We start from the raw sequence: 14,576 nt of genomic DNA on the forward strand, positions 1-14,576 counted from the left end.
TGAAAATGGAGATAATTCCACCCACTCTGTGTGGTTGTTATAAGGTCCAATTACAGGACACGTAGGACGACTGGGAATGGTGCCCAGTGCACTACAATAACTTGCTCCATTTTAACTGATAGATGTCATGATTGTGGTTTGTTGCTGGTTTTGGTTTTGGTTTTGTTTTTGCCACACTGCATGGCTTGCGGGATCTTACTTCTGTGACCACGGATTGAACCCAAGCCCACAGCAGTGAAAGTGCTGAGTCCTAACCACTGGACCTCCAAGGAATTCCCATGGTTGTGTTCGTGTTCAGGAAATGCCTTTTTTTAAGGGAATGGTTAGAGTTGTTCAGATATTGACCAGGCGGTACCTGGCCCCATGGACTTCCCAGGTTGCTCAGTGGTAAAGAATCCACCTGTCAATGCAGGAGACGTGGGTTTGGTCTCTGGGTCCCCTGGGTCAGGAAGGTCCCCTGGGGCAATAAATGACAACCCACTCCAGTATGAGAGTCACATGGACAGAGGAGCCTGACTGGCTACAGTCTGTGGGGTCACAAAGAGTCAGACACAAGTGAGCAACTTAGCATGCACCTGGCCGTAAACTTGCTCCTAAGACTTGTTTTCCAGAGAAACCCCAAAGAGTCCTCAGATGCAGTCAGAAGCACCTCGAATTCCTAATGAAAACCTCCATGCCCAGACACATTCTTACTTTCAAAAAGAGTTTGTGTCTTCAGTGAAAACCCTGCCTTCTGAATAAAGACATTGCCTCTGCGGAGAGTGTGACCAGTCAAGAGGCCCTAAGGGGTCATGGCAAGAAAAGGAAGTTTCTGGTTCCTTTTGCCCAGCTCTGAGGTTATGGATGTTGTGGGGTGGGGTGAGGCAAAGGGCACGGTCTGTATTTGGTAGGAACCCTTGAAAAGGGCCCTAGCCCTGTTTCTGGGTAGAAGCAAGGGAGTAGGCCTGTCCTCAGCTCCCTGAGAACCTGGGGCCCTGAGCAAGCCTTCTAAGGGCCTGGCCTCATGGTTAGGCCCAAGGGCAGTTAGCATTTAATGCCCCTCCTTTGCCCCCATCTCAAACCCTGGGATCTTCCCCTCACCCCACCCCATATTCTTTCCTGGTGCTTCTTTGCAGCTGTGGACTAAGAACTCCCTACCCCACATAGTGAATGGGCAGAAGAGTCCAGGAAAGAACACAGGCTTTGGACTCAGTCAGCCATCTGGATGGCTGGGTAACCTTGGTCAAATGACCTTAACCTTTCTGACCCTTCATCTGCTAGACTGGAAAATTCAGTTACACTGACTGTCAGAGTCCCTGGGAGGATTCACTGGAATGACAGAGAGGCATCAATGTGGTGACTCAGGTCAAAATGGAACAGAAGTTTGGGGCCAGAGACCCACCCTGACTCCTGGGCCAGCCCAGGTGGTTTGCAACCGCCTGGGGGGGACTGCTGTGTGTAGCACCATACAGCTGGCTTCTGGCACTGTTTGGGGGTGTCTCAAAGGGCAGCTGCTCTTCTCGGACTCGTGCATAAAGGGGCAGTGCCGGCTCTGGAGGGAAAGCCCCTGCGGGGCCCCAAAGTGATACTGAAGCCTGGGGACACCCAAGGCCAGTTAACTCTGAATCTCTGGCGTTGGTGCGGAGGCCCGAGTGTGTTTAAGATCTCTCAGCTGGTGCTCCGGGCAGCCACCCTTGAGAACCTTTGCCCCACTCCCCTTTTACCTACTGCCTTTGACGTTGTGTTTTGCTCTTGCAGGCTGCCGAGCACGTTAGGAATCTGATTAAGGCACTGGAAACAAGAGAGCCCCAAAATCCAAGCCTCCATCTTAAAAAAATTCTTGTGGTGAGCAGACTGGTAAGAAAGCTCCTCCCTGGTTTCTGAACTAGCGCATCCTGTCTTGTTCCCAGGGGAGATCTGTGGTCCCCTAGAAGCTCCCTCAGGACTCTGCCCCACCCCTCTGGCTTAAACTTGATCTCTCAGTCTAGTGGCCCAGGCCCTGGGGCCCCTGCCTGCCTCCATCCTATCACAGTATCCGGTGGCTTCTCTCTCCTGTGCCCACGTGCCCTTCAGAGATGCTGTGAAGACCCTGGAAGTGAGATCTGGAAGTGCTTTCAGAGTGGGAGGCACCCTATTTGGGGAAAGAGGGCAGCAACACAGCTGTGGAAGAGCAGGGTGCTGGAGCCCCCGACTCCTGTGTTCTTTTTGTGAAAGAGACCCAGGGAGGCCGCCTGCCTAACTGTCTCTGACGCCAGGCACGGTGCAAACAGCTGCCAAACGGCCTGTCTCTGTCGCAGCCTTCAGCCCCAGAGCAAGACTTACTAGAAGGGGGGCTTCCCAGGTGCTCCTGTGGCTAAGACTCCACTCTCCCAGTGCAGGAGGCCTGGGTTCCATCCCTGGTCAGGGAACTATATCCCACATGCTGCAACTAAGAGTTCACAAGCCTCAGCTGGAGATCCCGTGTGCCCCAACTGAAAAGAAGAAAGATTTACCATAAGGAATTGTCATGAGAGCAGGGGCAACTCTGGGGAGTCTAATTCCACTGGGATATGCTCTCTCCCTCCACCTCTGTGTCTGATTCTCTCTGCTCATTCTCCACACACAGCAGGGAATGTGGCTGCTCACAGCCCTCAGGGCCACTTCCCATCAGTGCGACACCAAGAGTTCCCCTCGTGCAGTTTCAGTTTATGAAAAACCTCCTGGTGACTTGTTAGACCGGTGACTATGGCCAGACACGGGGCTGGGTCCCTCCGAGGGCTCCATGCCTGGAGGCGGTTCTGCACATGTGGCCACCGGGGTCGGGGGGATTCTTTGCGAGCTGGACAGCTACCTGGACACACGGTACTTTTGGGGCTCTCTTGAGCACCCCCGAGTCCTGCCAAAGTGTCCCCCATTTGCAACATGGCCTTGTTGAGGCAGGTTGGAGTGACTGGTATCCCCTTCCCCGTGTCTGTTCCTTTCAGTGTGGGAGGCACCAGGGGATTCTGCAGCTGGTGTGTAGCTTCATCGAACGAACCTTCATGGCCACATCCTCCGACGCCCACATGGCCACCGAGCTGGGCTACCTCTTCATCCTGCAGGACCAAGTAAAGGAGGCGTCTCTGTGGTACTCGAAGGCCATGAAGCTGGACGAGAGCAGCGTGGCTGCCTTGACAGGTCTGGGCAGGCTGGGCAGGGAGAGGGGTGGCAGGCTGGCGGGTGGGAGCCAAGCAGGGTGACCTCCATGAATCCTGAAGAGAGGGGTTGGTAAGCATTCTTCCCAGAGGGTATGTGAGTTTGGGGGTGCATTGTAGGATGGGGTGCCTTTTGAGGCATCTACACATATAGACGTAAGAGGCACAGGAATTCTCGACAGCAGTCAAAGCCATTCTCATCTCCTTCAGACCTCTGATAGCCACACTCTGCCTGACATGTTGGGTCAGCCCTGCCTCCTCTCGGGCCCCCCAGCCCAGCGCCCCCTCCCCCCGGCCCCACAGCCGCTCACCTCACCTCTGTAGACCCTTCCTCTTCAGGCCCCCGTGCTGAAAGGCCACCAGAGTGAGTAGTTTTGAGAGTTTTGCTTCCCCATGTGTCCCAGGGCTTCCCTCCCACTTTATACAAATGTCAAGTGAATTTTCCAAAGCCCAGTTTTCATTTTTACACAAAGCTCTCAAATCTGTGGTCTCTAGCGAATCCTGAAACAGAGGTATTTGATTTTAGTGGAGGCAGCCTCATCATCAATGCCCCAGGCAAGCCGGCTTCCTGCCCCGGCTCCGAGGAGATGTGTCTTTTGAGGGCAAAGTCACTTCTCGCTAAACTCCAGGCACATCTGTGCAGCACAGTCAAAAAAGCAGTCCAAGTGGTTGGTCTTGATTTCTGGTTCAATGCATCAGGCTGACTCCTCGGTTATCGCTTCCTCCTCCCTCACCAAAGCCCCCCCAAAGTCACGGGCAACATTTTAAAAAGATGGTGAGGCCCCATAGCAGCCCCAGAAACAGGGTAAGGTGTCTTTGGTAGACCAGGAACTCTGAAGAACTTCGCATTTCTAGCAGATAGTAAGCAGACTGCATTCAATCTGGAATCTCTGAGCAAGTCTAGAAACCTATAAGCCAACATGGGCAGAGATGGGACAGCTAAAGAAATGAGTAGATCAGCTTTCCCCAGAGGACTCCAGAAAACAGAAAAATTTAAAAAAACACAAGCTTGGGGTCCCCAGAGGCTGGGAGCAAAATATGTCATGAGGTCATCATCGAGATAACAGGAGGGTTATTGGAAGCCCAAGAAGGGGATCAAGGAGACTCTTACCAGGTGTTGGGACAGGACAGAGCAGAACAAAGCCCCCCATGATGTCCCACCACCAACAAGGACGTGAAGGGCAAAGCCTGAATGCCCAACACATAGGCAAAATCCCCTGAAATGTTCCTCCACCAGGCTGAGTCCTTGCCCACTTCCTCAATTCAAGGGAGAGTCCCTGCTGGTCAGCCAAAAGGGAAGTCCACACTCTCCAGCCAAGCCTGAGTCCACGCATATGTGTCCTTGACTCATCCATCTTACCTGGTCCGTCTGGGAAAATCAGGGGCCTTAGCAATTTGAGAAATCTGCCCTGATTGCTAATAGTCTTCACTCTAGTCCATTTATAAATCTGCTAGCAGTTTGAAAGAGGGGCCAAGTGGAACATGCAAAGCAGTGGCCCTCTGAGGAACAAAGTTAAGGCCAGATACAGAAAAGACTTTGTCCCCAAAACACCTCCTGTGTTGGCTGAGTCTAGAGTCTATTAGGTCCATGAGTAAAGAACATGCCACTAGGAAAAAAATACAGATAACAAAAATAGAGTTGCTGAAAATTTAAAATATGATTTTTGCAAATTAAAAATGTCCATAGATGAGCCAAGTAGTGGGACGGATATGACTGAAAACCAAGATGGTGGTGGGGAAGACAGTCAGAAATAAACATACCCAAATGGTCGAGGAATAAATTGTAAAAGAAGAATAGTAGGAACAGAAGGGATTTGTCCTCCCAACATCAAAACACATCAAAACAAGAGTAGTTAAGGATTTCCTTGGTGTCTCAGTGGTAAATAATCCGCCTGCCAATGCAGGAGACACGGGTTCGATCCCTGATCTGGGAAGATCCTGCGTGCCTCGGAGCAACGAAGCTCGTGCACCACAACCCTGGGCCTGTGCTCTAGAGCCTGGGAGCCACAGCTCCTGAAGCCTGTGTGCCGTAGAGCCCATGCTCTGCAACAAGAGAAGCACCACAGTGAGAAACCAGCGCACCGCACTATAGAAAATCCCGCACAGCAGCAAAGACACACAACAGCCAAAAAAAAATTATTTTTTTTAAAAAAGAGACGTCCATTTGAGGCCAATCCTGGAATACACAAATAGATCAACAGGATAGAAACAGGCCTTCTGATAGAAATGACATTTCAAACCGATAAGAGTTTCAATAACTCGTGGTCGGATACCTGACTATTCTTTATGAAAAAAAATAAAGGTAAATGCCCATTTCACATTATCCTCAAAAATAAATTCTAGATGACTTAGATATTTAAACATAAAAGTTAAATTGGACTTGGGTTGCCCGGGGAATTCTAAGCATAACTACAAACTCAGAAGTTCTAAAGGAAAATATTTGACCAATTTATGTAAAAATTTAAAACTACTCGATGGCAAAAAGGCAGAGGAAAAATAGGTAAAAGGTTAAAGGCAAACTAATGGAAAATGTTTGTAACAAGGAATATATATAAAGAGAATAGAGAGATCTAAAAATCCATTCAAAGAAAAACAGGAAAAAGCTATTAACAGGAAAGTTACAGTAGAAAATATATAAAAAGATGTCCATTCTCTCTAAAAAGATTTTTTTTTTTTAAGTGAATTAAAACAAGTTATTCACTCTTTAGCATGGTAAAGAGTAAAGCATGTTTGTGAGGTCGTGGGGAAAGAAAAAAACACTTACAAATTCTTGACAGTAATATTAATTCAAATATCCTTGGAGGGCAAGCTGGCCTTATCTATCAAGGTTTTTAGATGTACATGCCCTTTGACCCATCGTCTCTACATAAGGAGTTAGAACACACAAAAATGTTGACCATGGCATTGTAATATTTAAACACTGAAAACCAACGAAATGTGAAACGAGGAGTCCTTCAGTAGTGCAGTAGTTAAATAAATGGTTACATCGGCAGTGAAATATTATGTCACCATTGAAGAGAATAGGGTAATTTATATGAACGGATGGGAAGATACACTATACACTAATAACATGCAGATGCTTTGCAAGATGTTTGAAGAAATCCACTCCAATCTGTTCATGTTGATTCTCTCTAGAGAAAGGCACGCTGAGGGCAGAACGTGAGCTGGGGATGTTTTCCTTGCCCTACGATTTGAACGCTTCCCCATGAGCACATACCACTCTCTGAGTTTATGAAGTCTCAGGGAAGGGTCCCTGCCGTCCACTGTCCCTTGGCCTGCTGGCTCTGCCACAGAGCCGGCTGTTCATCCCAGTTCTGTCCCCTCCCAGGGATCATCTGGTGCCAGATCTTAGACGGCCACCTGGAGGAGGCCGAACACCAGCTCGAATTCCTGAAGGAGGTGCAGCAGTCTCTGGGGAAGTCCAAGGTCAGAGCCCTGTGGGGGCCGAGGTTGCCCTGGGATCCGGCCCCCGCCACACCCCCTCCCTCTCCCCAACCCCAGTTGCCCCTTGGACTTCTGCTTCTCCTTGGCCTGCTGGCTCTGCCTAGTGAGTGTTGCCTCCAAGACCCGGGCCTGCTCCCCACAGGTGCTGGTTTTCCTCCAAGCCCTCCTGGTGTCCAAGAAGCATAGGGGGGAGCAGGAGGCCACGACGCTACTAAAGGAGGCCGCCGAGCTGCACTTCTCCAGCATGCAGGCCCTCCCCATGAGCTCCGAATACTTGGAACGGCTCGACCCCATCTTCCTGGTCTGCATCGCCAAGGAGTACCTGGTCTTCTGCCCCAAGCAGGTTAGAGGAGGGTGCTTCTTCGTGGGATGGGGAGCGGGGTTGGACTGGTGAACAGGTCTGGGCAGAGGCAGGACCTACCTGGCCAGTCACTAGGTTGCTTGAGCCTCGGGCAGTTGGGGAACCCAGTGCTTTTCACATTTGCACAGGCAACGTGCCAATCACCCAGGAAGTGGGGCACAACCCTGCATCTCCCAGGCGATGCTGATGCTGCGGTCCAGGGACTGCATGTGAGGAGCGGGGCACTGGCCTCTGTTCATCCCAGGGAGGAACTGGGCTCCCTTTTCTCCCAATGTCTTCTAAGAAGTATTTTTGTCTTTGCCTGTTTGTCTGGCCTTCCCAGACAATCAAGAGTCCCTGTGGGCAATGATCGTATCTTACATGCCTTAATATCCCCCAAGTGCCTGGCACCCCACTCCAGTACTCTTGCCTGGGAAATCCCATGGACGGAGGAGCCTGGTAAGCTGCAGTCCATGGGGTCGCTGAGGGTCGGACACGACTGAGCGACTTCACTTTCACTTTTCACTTTGATGCATTGGAGAAGGAAATGGCAACCCACTCCAGTGTTCTTGCCTGGAGAATCCCAGGGACGGGGGAGCCTGGTGGGCTGCCGTCTATGGGGTCGCACAGAGTCGGACACGACTGAAGTGACTTAGCAGTAGCAGCCTCGTAATCCCATCCCACAAATATCTATTGAGGGCATCACCATGTGCCAGATGCCATGCTTGATAGGGGGGAGTCAAAAGTGAACAAATGAAGTCCCCATTCTCAGGAGCTTATGCTCTTGGACAAAGTAGTACAGAGTGGATGGTAAATATGTGTGTGAAGCATGAAAATGTTAGTCACTCAGTCATGTCTGACTCTTAGCTACCCCATGGACTGTAGCCCACCAGGCTCCTCTGTCTATGGGATTCTCCTGGCAAGAATACTGTAGTGGGTTGCCATTCCCTTCTCCAGGGGATCTTCCTGACCCAGGGAATTGAACCTGGATCTCCTGCGTTGCAAGCAGATTCTTTACCATCTGAGCTACCAGGGTAAAATAAAGTAAAAAAAATGAACAAAGTAACTAAAGTAAATAAAAATAAAATAAAATAGGATAAAGTAAAAACACGTGTGGAATAAAATCCCTTCACTGAGTGTTTTCTAAGCACTCCAGGAGTCTTTTTCTTAGAATAGGGCAAACCGCACAGCCAGACCCTTGTGTTCTACAGCCCCGGTCTCCAGGCCAGATCGTGTCTCCTCTTCTTAAGCAAGTCGCTGCCATCTTGAATTCTGTAGTCAAGGTGGCACCAGCCCTGATTGAGCCACTGTATGTGATGGCCCAGGTCAAGTATCTCTCAGGTGAGCCAGTGAGTCCTTGTGGCTGGGAGAGCCCTGGGTGAGTGTCTGCAGGCTCCCTGCCTGGGACACTCCACACACACCCCCTCACCCTCAGTCACCAGGTGCGCCCACTGTTCCCAGCCTCCAACACCCCGACTCCTCACCAGCAGAGGTCTCTCCCACCCTCCCTTTTGCTGATTACTTACTTGATCTGTACCAGCTGACAGTCACTTCACTGTCGATGATGCACCAGCACTGCTCTGATCCTAGGGGACAGCAGTGCTCAGAACAAGAAAAGCTCCACCCTGGAGTTTGTGTTCTAGTAGGGGTACGTGGACATAAAGCACAGTGTTATTGTCAGGACATGACCATGCGATGGAGAAAATGAAAGCCGGGGAGAGGATATAGGGGTGGCAGTTTTTAAAAGACAGTCGGGAAGGCCCCGAGGGAGGGGGACCCTGTGCCATTAGACTCGCGGAGCCTCATGGGCCAGAACGGTCCCCATTCAGCCTCTCCTATCTCAAGGCCTGGATCCTGGAGAAAGAGGGAAGGATGGGGAGAACCCTCGGTGGGGGCCTGTTGTGCTCTTGGAAGTCTTGGCTCCCCGTGACCTTTCACCCCCATCTGCCTGAAAGTCAAGCTGATCTCTGGTGTCCAGAGGCTTCAGAATGGCATGGCACGTCTGTGTGCTCTGCACTGTATGGGTTGCACTTTCTAGAGCTCCTGGTCTTTGTCCTCTGTCCTCCCAGTGTTCATCAGAGTGCCAGGTTTACCCGCTGCTCCAAGGTCTCCTGGGTACAAGGTGAGGGCAGGCCCTCCCTCCCCTGCCAGACACACACACACAGGGATGCCGGCAGATACCAGCGCTTTAGGGACAAAGCAAGGTCTCCAGCTGCTCAGGTTGTCATGGTGACACCTTCATATTTCTGCAGCACAGTTGAAGGTGCCGGGAGTTTGGGACCCAGAAGCAAGTGCTCTCTACCCACTGGGTGATGGACCCCAAGCAAGAGCTGTTGAGGGACCTGGCAGCAGAGGAAGGAGGGCCTCCCAACCAGCTCACTGTACCCTGGCCCTGAGTTGCCACTGCCTCCCATTTAGGGTCAGCCTGGCACAGGAAGGCCTCTGGGCCCCAATGTGCCAAGGCATTCAGAGCGCAGTCTCAGGAGCCCATGGCCCTGGACATAAATACTGACTTCGTCCCTTTGGAGCTGAGTGACTTACATCACTAAAGTTCCAGTCCTGCATCTGAAAGACAGGCATGATAATACCAACTTGGTGGGGGTGGGCAGACACTAAACCAGCCTTTCTCAAGAACTTTGCCTGTGTTGGCACAGAGCGGGTGCTTCTCAAGTTGTGGCTGTCACGGTTGCTGCTATTATTAGGCTTTGTTCTGCTCTTAGGTATGGAAATTGAGACTTCAGTGTTCCCCTGAGCCTCCAGACAGAGCAGTGAAGTGACTTAGCCATCTCCCTGAGGGTACAGAAGGAAGGGAGGTGTCACACCCAGGTTTGAGTCTCCTGGCTGTTGTCTGGGTCAAGGCAAAAACTAATAGTAGTTCTAATTTTAGGAAGAGACCTTTGAGTCAAGCTGAACAGACACGGGATAAATGCCCAGCTTGGATATTTCTGGGAAACAGGACACGTAAAATTCCTTCTGCCTTTACGTGGTGGGTCCTGAGAGTGCCCAAGGATCCCTGGATGTAGGGGTTTGTTTCCTGTTTCTAGGGGAGTTAGAGCATGCCCAGAGCACCCTGCAGCGTTGCCTGGAGCTGGACCCCACCTCCGTGGACGCCCACCTCCTCATGGCTCAGATCTACCTGGCTCAGGGCAACTTTGCCATGTGCTCCCACTCCTTGGAGCTGGGCGTCAGCCACAACTTCCAGGTGGGGGTCCCCGATGCCCTGTCGCTGCTCAGCATCCCACAGCCCCACTAGCTTCAGCCCCTACTCGCCTTGGGAGAGTAGCCCCAGGAGCTGCCAGAATCCCTCAGCCCCTTCTGCTGGCCCAAAGGCAGGGACTGGCTCTGTGGAATCCTGTGGCTTTCTCCCCTATGGGAGTTGGAACCCCACACTCTGCTGACGCTCCTTTAGGTCCGAGACCACCCCCTTTACCACTTCATCAAGGCCAAGGCCCTCAACAAGTCTGGGGACTATCCAGAAGCCATAAAGGCACTGAAGATGATCATAAAATTACCAACTCTGAGGACGGAAGAGAACAAGAAGTTCCGTGGGCCCTGCGTGTGCCCCAGCGAGCGGGTGTCCATCTTACTGGAGCTGGCAGATGCCCTCCGGATGAACGGAGAGCTGGTGAGAAACGCCCTGCTCTGTTCTCTTGCTGCTGGCGCATGCTGGAGGGCCAGGGTAGACCTGGGAACCAGGCTCTTTGATTCTGGCTGGTGTTTCCTTGCACTTTAGTTTAGCTTTTATTCATTTGGGAGTATCCCTCTCCCCTACCTTAAAGGCTTCAGTGGCTCCCACACCCTTAAGATAAACTCCAAACCCTCCTGAGTCCTGCATGATCTGTCCCCTGCCAACCTCACTGTCCCCAGAAGGTTGTCAGGGAGGCAGAGCACAAGGCCCACCAGAGCCACCACACGTGGTCGTGCAGTTGGGCAGTGCACCTCTCCAGTGGATGCCGCTTACATCCCCTTGGAGGTTTGCAGTGTGCAACCTGCTCAACTGTATGGGGCGGCCCTGGGACCTTGGAAGGTCTGGCTGGGCAAAGGCACAAAGAACCAAAATGGGCAAAGAAAGTAACTTTGTTGGAATAAATGAGAGTACAAATGCAATGAAGATACAATTCAAATATACCTTTATGTGCCCAATTCCATGGATAGAGGAGCCTGGCAGGCTACAGACCATGGGGTCACAAAGAGTCGGACGCAACTGAGTGGCTAACACTAACTAACCATAACATAAAAATACCTTTGACTGAAAGCAGGAAGGTATAGGAGATGCGTCCATAGGTCTCTCATAGGAAGAAATCACATTCAGACTTTGAGGCACTCAGGGACAAGTTCTCACAGTCAGGGATTTCATGTCCCCTAACTGGCCCTGCCCTCCAGGAACAGTGGGCCTCAACCCCGAGAGGCTCGCTCTCCCTGTCCCCTTCCTGCTGCTCTAAAGTGGGGATGGGCCATCCTCTCCCTGGCTTCCAGGTGTGGTGGGTGACAGCAAATGGAGGGTCTGTTGGGTTTCCTTATCTTAGCACGAGGCCACCAAGGTCATGCAGGATGCCATCAATGAGTTCAGCGGCACGCCGGAGGAGATGCGCGTCACCATCGCCAATGTGGACTTGGCCCTGAGCAAGGGCAGTGTGGACCTGGCGCTGAGCGTGCTGCAGAGCATCACGCCCAGGCAGCCCTGCTACATGGAGGCCAAGGAGAAGATGGCCAGCATCTACCTGCAGACCCGCAAGGATGCCCGCCTCTATATCGGGTGCTACCGGTGAGCCCCGGGCGGCGCACTGACCGGCCCGGTCCCAGTCACGTGTCAGGAGTGTTTTCTCCAGATCGTCTTCTTTGCCCCGGGGCTTCAGAACGTGTTCTCAGAGTGTGTTTGACAATAGAAGGGAATTTTCCCTGGTGAGAATCTGAGTGTGATAGGTCGGTCAGTCAGGCCAACCTGCTGCTGAGTTGTAAGGACACAGGAGTGAATCTTCCCTGAGTTCTGCTTGCCCCTCATTATGGTTCATATCCTGGTGGGAACCATGGTTCCGGCGTGGCCTGTCCTTGGGGAAGTGTTCAGGGGCTTAGATGTAACCGATGTGAGTGAAGGAGGATGGAGAGCCGGGATTGGGAGCCCTCGGCAATTATCTCTACAATTTGACGTTGGGCCCTCAAGTGTACCTTTCTTGTCCCCTTCCTCAGGCAAAACTCCATCTAGGCAATTCGGGAGGAAGGGGAGGTGATGCCACGAGCAATGGGAAACCAATAAATAGTGAGATGACATGGTCTCATTGAAGGTTTAGAAAAAGTAGGCTGGGACTTCCTGGTGGTTCAGTGGTAAAGACTCAGTGCTTCCAATGCAGGGGCCTGGGTTCAATCCCTGGTCAGGGAACTAAGATCCCACATGCCACGTGAGGCTTGGCTGGGAAAAAAAAAAGAAAGAGGCTGCCTCATGAAGAAGGTTCTAGGCGTTTGGGGTGGAGGCCAGAGGAGGGGGTGGAAGTCCCGGCCATGATCCAGATAACAGATGAGGAGAGCCTGAACTAAGGGAGCTAGCACTGCGTCCCATCTGAGCCGAGAAACACTGGGTGATGAATAAATGAGTGAGTGCACGGGTGGCAGACAGAATAAGTGAGGAGAAGAGATGGATCCAGGAATAGGAAGGACGCACAGGGCTGAGCTAAGGTTTTGGTTACTTTTGCAGGGAGCTCTGTGAACATCTGCCTGGCCCCCACACCAGTCTGCTTCTGGGTGATGCTTTCATGAACATTCAGGAGGTGAGTTAAGGTCTCGTGACCACACTAAGTGGCTGCACCCCGCACCCACCCTGCCCAATCTTGCTTCTCCAGTAAGGGAGAAGAGAGAGATGGCAGACCCTTTCCCCACCAGCCAGAGAAGGCCCTGGAGGTCTACGATGAGGCCTACAGAAAGAACCCACACGACGCATCCCTGATCAGCCGGATCGGGCAGGCTTATGTGAAGACCCACCAGTACACCAAGGTCGGGCCATGATGGGGTAGGAAGGGGCGGGGAGGGCCAGCCCAGCAGGGAAGATGGAGGAGGGTGCTTGGGTGGGAGGCTGGATGCAAGGAGAGACCCCCCTGAACAGGTTGCCAAGGAGAGGGCTCAGCAACTCCCCACCACCCCCTAACACCTGCTGAGGCTGAGGCTTGAGACCTGTGCCAGGCGGGAGGCCATTGTATCTGAGGCTTCTGTGTTCTGGAGGGGTACACAGGCATGGTGACTGCAGGGTTGGGGGTCAGGGCACAGTGTGAGGTGCCCACATACAAAACCAGACCTGATGCCCGTATTTCCTGTGTGCACGAAGGCAATTAATTATTATGAGGCCGCCCAGAAGATGAGCGGACAGGACTTTGTGTGCTGCGATCTGGCCGAACTGCTCCTGAAGTTAAAGAAGTTCAACAAAGCAGAAAAAGTTTTGAAGCAGGCACTGGATCATGACTTTGGTGAGCACACCCTAACTGTCTTCCCTAGCCTGACTTCGAGCAGACACACCCCCTCTTCTCCTGCAGGATGGGGCAGGGGACAGGCACTGGCTGGGGCTCCGAACCCAGCCCCCATCCTCCCCCAACAGCCCCCTCCCCAGGGGCCAGGAAACACTACTTTGAGTTTTCATTTTGCAGTCAAAGACATCCCATCCATGATGAATGATGTCAAGTGCTTACTTTTGCTGGCCAAGGTTTACAAGAGTCATAAAAAAGAAGATGTGACGGAAACTTTGAACAAGGTAATTGACAAGTAGACCTAAGCTGTCTATCTGCCATTTCCTGATGGAAGCTGGAGATAGGACTGCAGGTCTGGAAGTCTCCAGGCGTGGTCCTCTAGAGAGGATCCAGGTTACACCCCTGACATCCACCTTCCACTTATCCCCCCACCCTTGCTCTCGTATTGATTGTGCATGGAAGTGCTCAAAACCCGCCTGGGCTGGACTGGAGAAGGCAGGGAGGAAGACAGTGCCTTTGTCCTCAAGGATGCTTGTGCTGTTATTAATAGACAATGCCAGCAGCTCTCACGCACTGAATGCTCTGTGCTGAGTTCTGTACTAGGCTTTTTGACTTATTTAATTCTCACAGTAGCCCTTTGAGCTAAGCACTGAGGCATTCCTGTTTAACAGATAAGGCTCAAAGAGGTGAAGAAATGTACCCAAAGTCACACTGCTAGTAAGTGGTGGAGCTGAGATTTGAACCAGCTTTGGCCTGTCCCAACCCATAGTCTCCTGCTGGGAGCACTGTGTGCTTGCTAAGTCACTTCATTCGCGTCCGCCTCTTTTCAACCCTCTGGACCATAGCCCACCAGGCTTCTCTGTTCATGGGATTTTCTAGGCAACGAGAGTGGAGTAGGTTGCATGCCCTCCTCCAGGGGATCTTCCCAACATAGGGATTGAACCTGCCTCTCTTACGTCTCCTGCACTGGCAGGCAGGTTCTTTACCACGAGCGCCACTGAGAAGCCCCTGCTAGGAGACTCCTGGCCATTTTTTCCCTTCCTCTTCACTCTGTACCCAAAGGTGGGGCCTGGCACTTGCCCCCTGGGGCGTGTGCCTGTGGTTGTAGATCGTCTCTGACTGCTTGATGTGACTTATCCTCGGGGTTTCCCACTGGATTTCCATTCCTCAGTCTGGCCTTCGGGGAACCCA

At 52.1% G+C, this 14,576-nt stretch overlaps 1 protein-coding gene across 4 annotated transcripts in view; it reads left to right on the forward strand.

Annotated features, from left to right (window-relative positions):
* Positions 1-14,576, forward strand: part of TTC21A (tetratricopeptide repeat domain 21A) — a 35,342-nt gene that overhangs the window by 14,311 nt on the left and 6,455 nt on the right. For 3 of the 4 annotated variants that reach the window (XR_011461875.1, XR_011461876.1, XM_070359159.1), the window contains 12 exons: positions 1,738-1,836; positions 2,943-3,135; positions 6,481-6,578; positions 6,739-6,939; positions 8,148-8,277; positions 9,981-10,138; positions 10,346-10,561; positions 11,463-11,701; positions 12,626-12,698; positions 12,811-12,921; positions 13,250-13,388; positions 13,566-13,669. Coding sequence is in view for 1 of the 4 variants with exons in the window: in XM_070359159.1 (XP_070215260.1) it covers positions 1,738-1,836; positions 2,943-3,135; positions 6,481-6,578; positions 6,739-6,939; positions 8,148-8,277; positions 9,981-10,138; positions 10,346-10,561; positions 11,463-11,701; positions 12,626-12,698; positions 12,811-12,921; positions 13,250-13,388; positions 13,566-13,669 (1,761 nt within the window). In the remaining 3 variants the exon portion in view is untranslated. The remainder of the gene's footprint in view (positions 1-1,737; positions 1,837-2,942; positions 3,136-6,480; positions 6,579-6,738; positions 6,940-8,147; positions 8,278-9,980; positions 10,139-10,345; positions 10,562-11,462; positions 11,702-12,625; positions 12,699-12,810; positions 12,922-13,249; positions 13,389-13,565; positions 13,670-14,576) is intronic. The other variant, XR_011461877.1, reaches the window with a different exon arrangement.

The sequence above is a fragment of the Bos mutus genome, chromosome 22 (assembly GCF_027580195.1).
Source record: "Bos mutus isolate GX-2022 chromosome 22, NWIPB_WYAK_1.1, whole genome shotgun sequence".
Classification (NCBI taxonomy): domain Eukaryota; kingdom Metazoa; phylum Chordata; class Mammalia; order Artiodactyla; family Bovidae; genus Bos; species Bos mutus.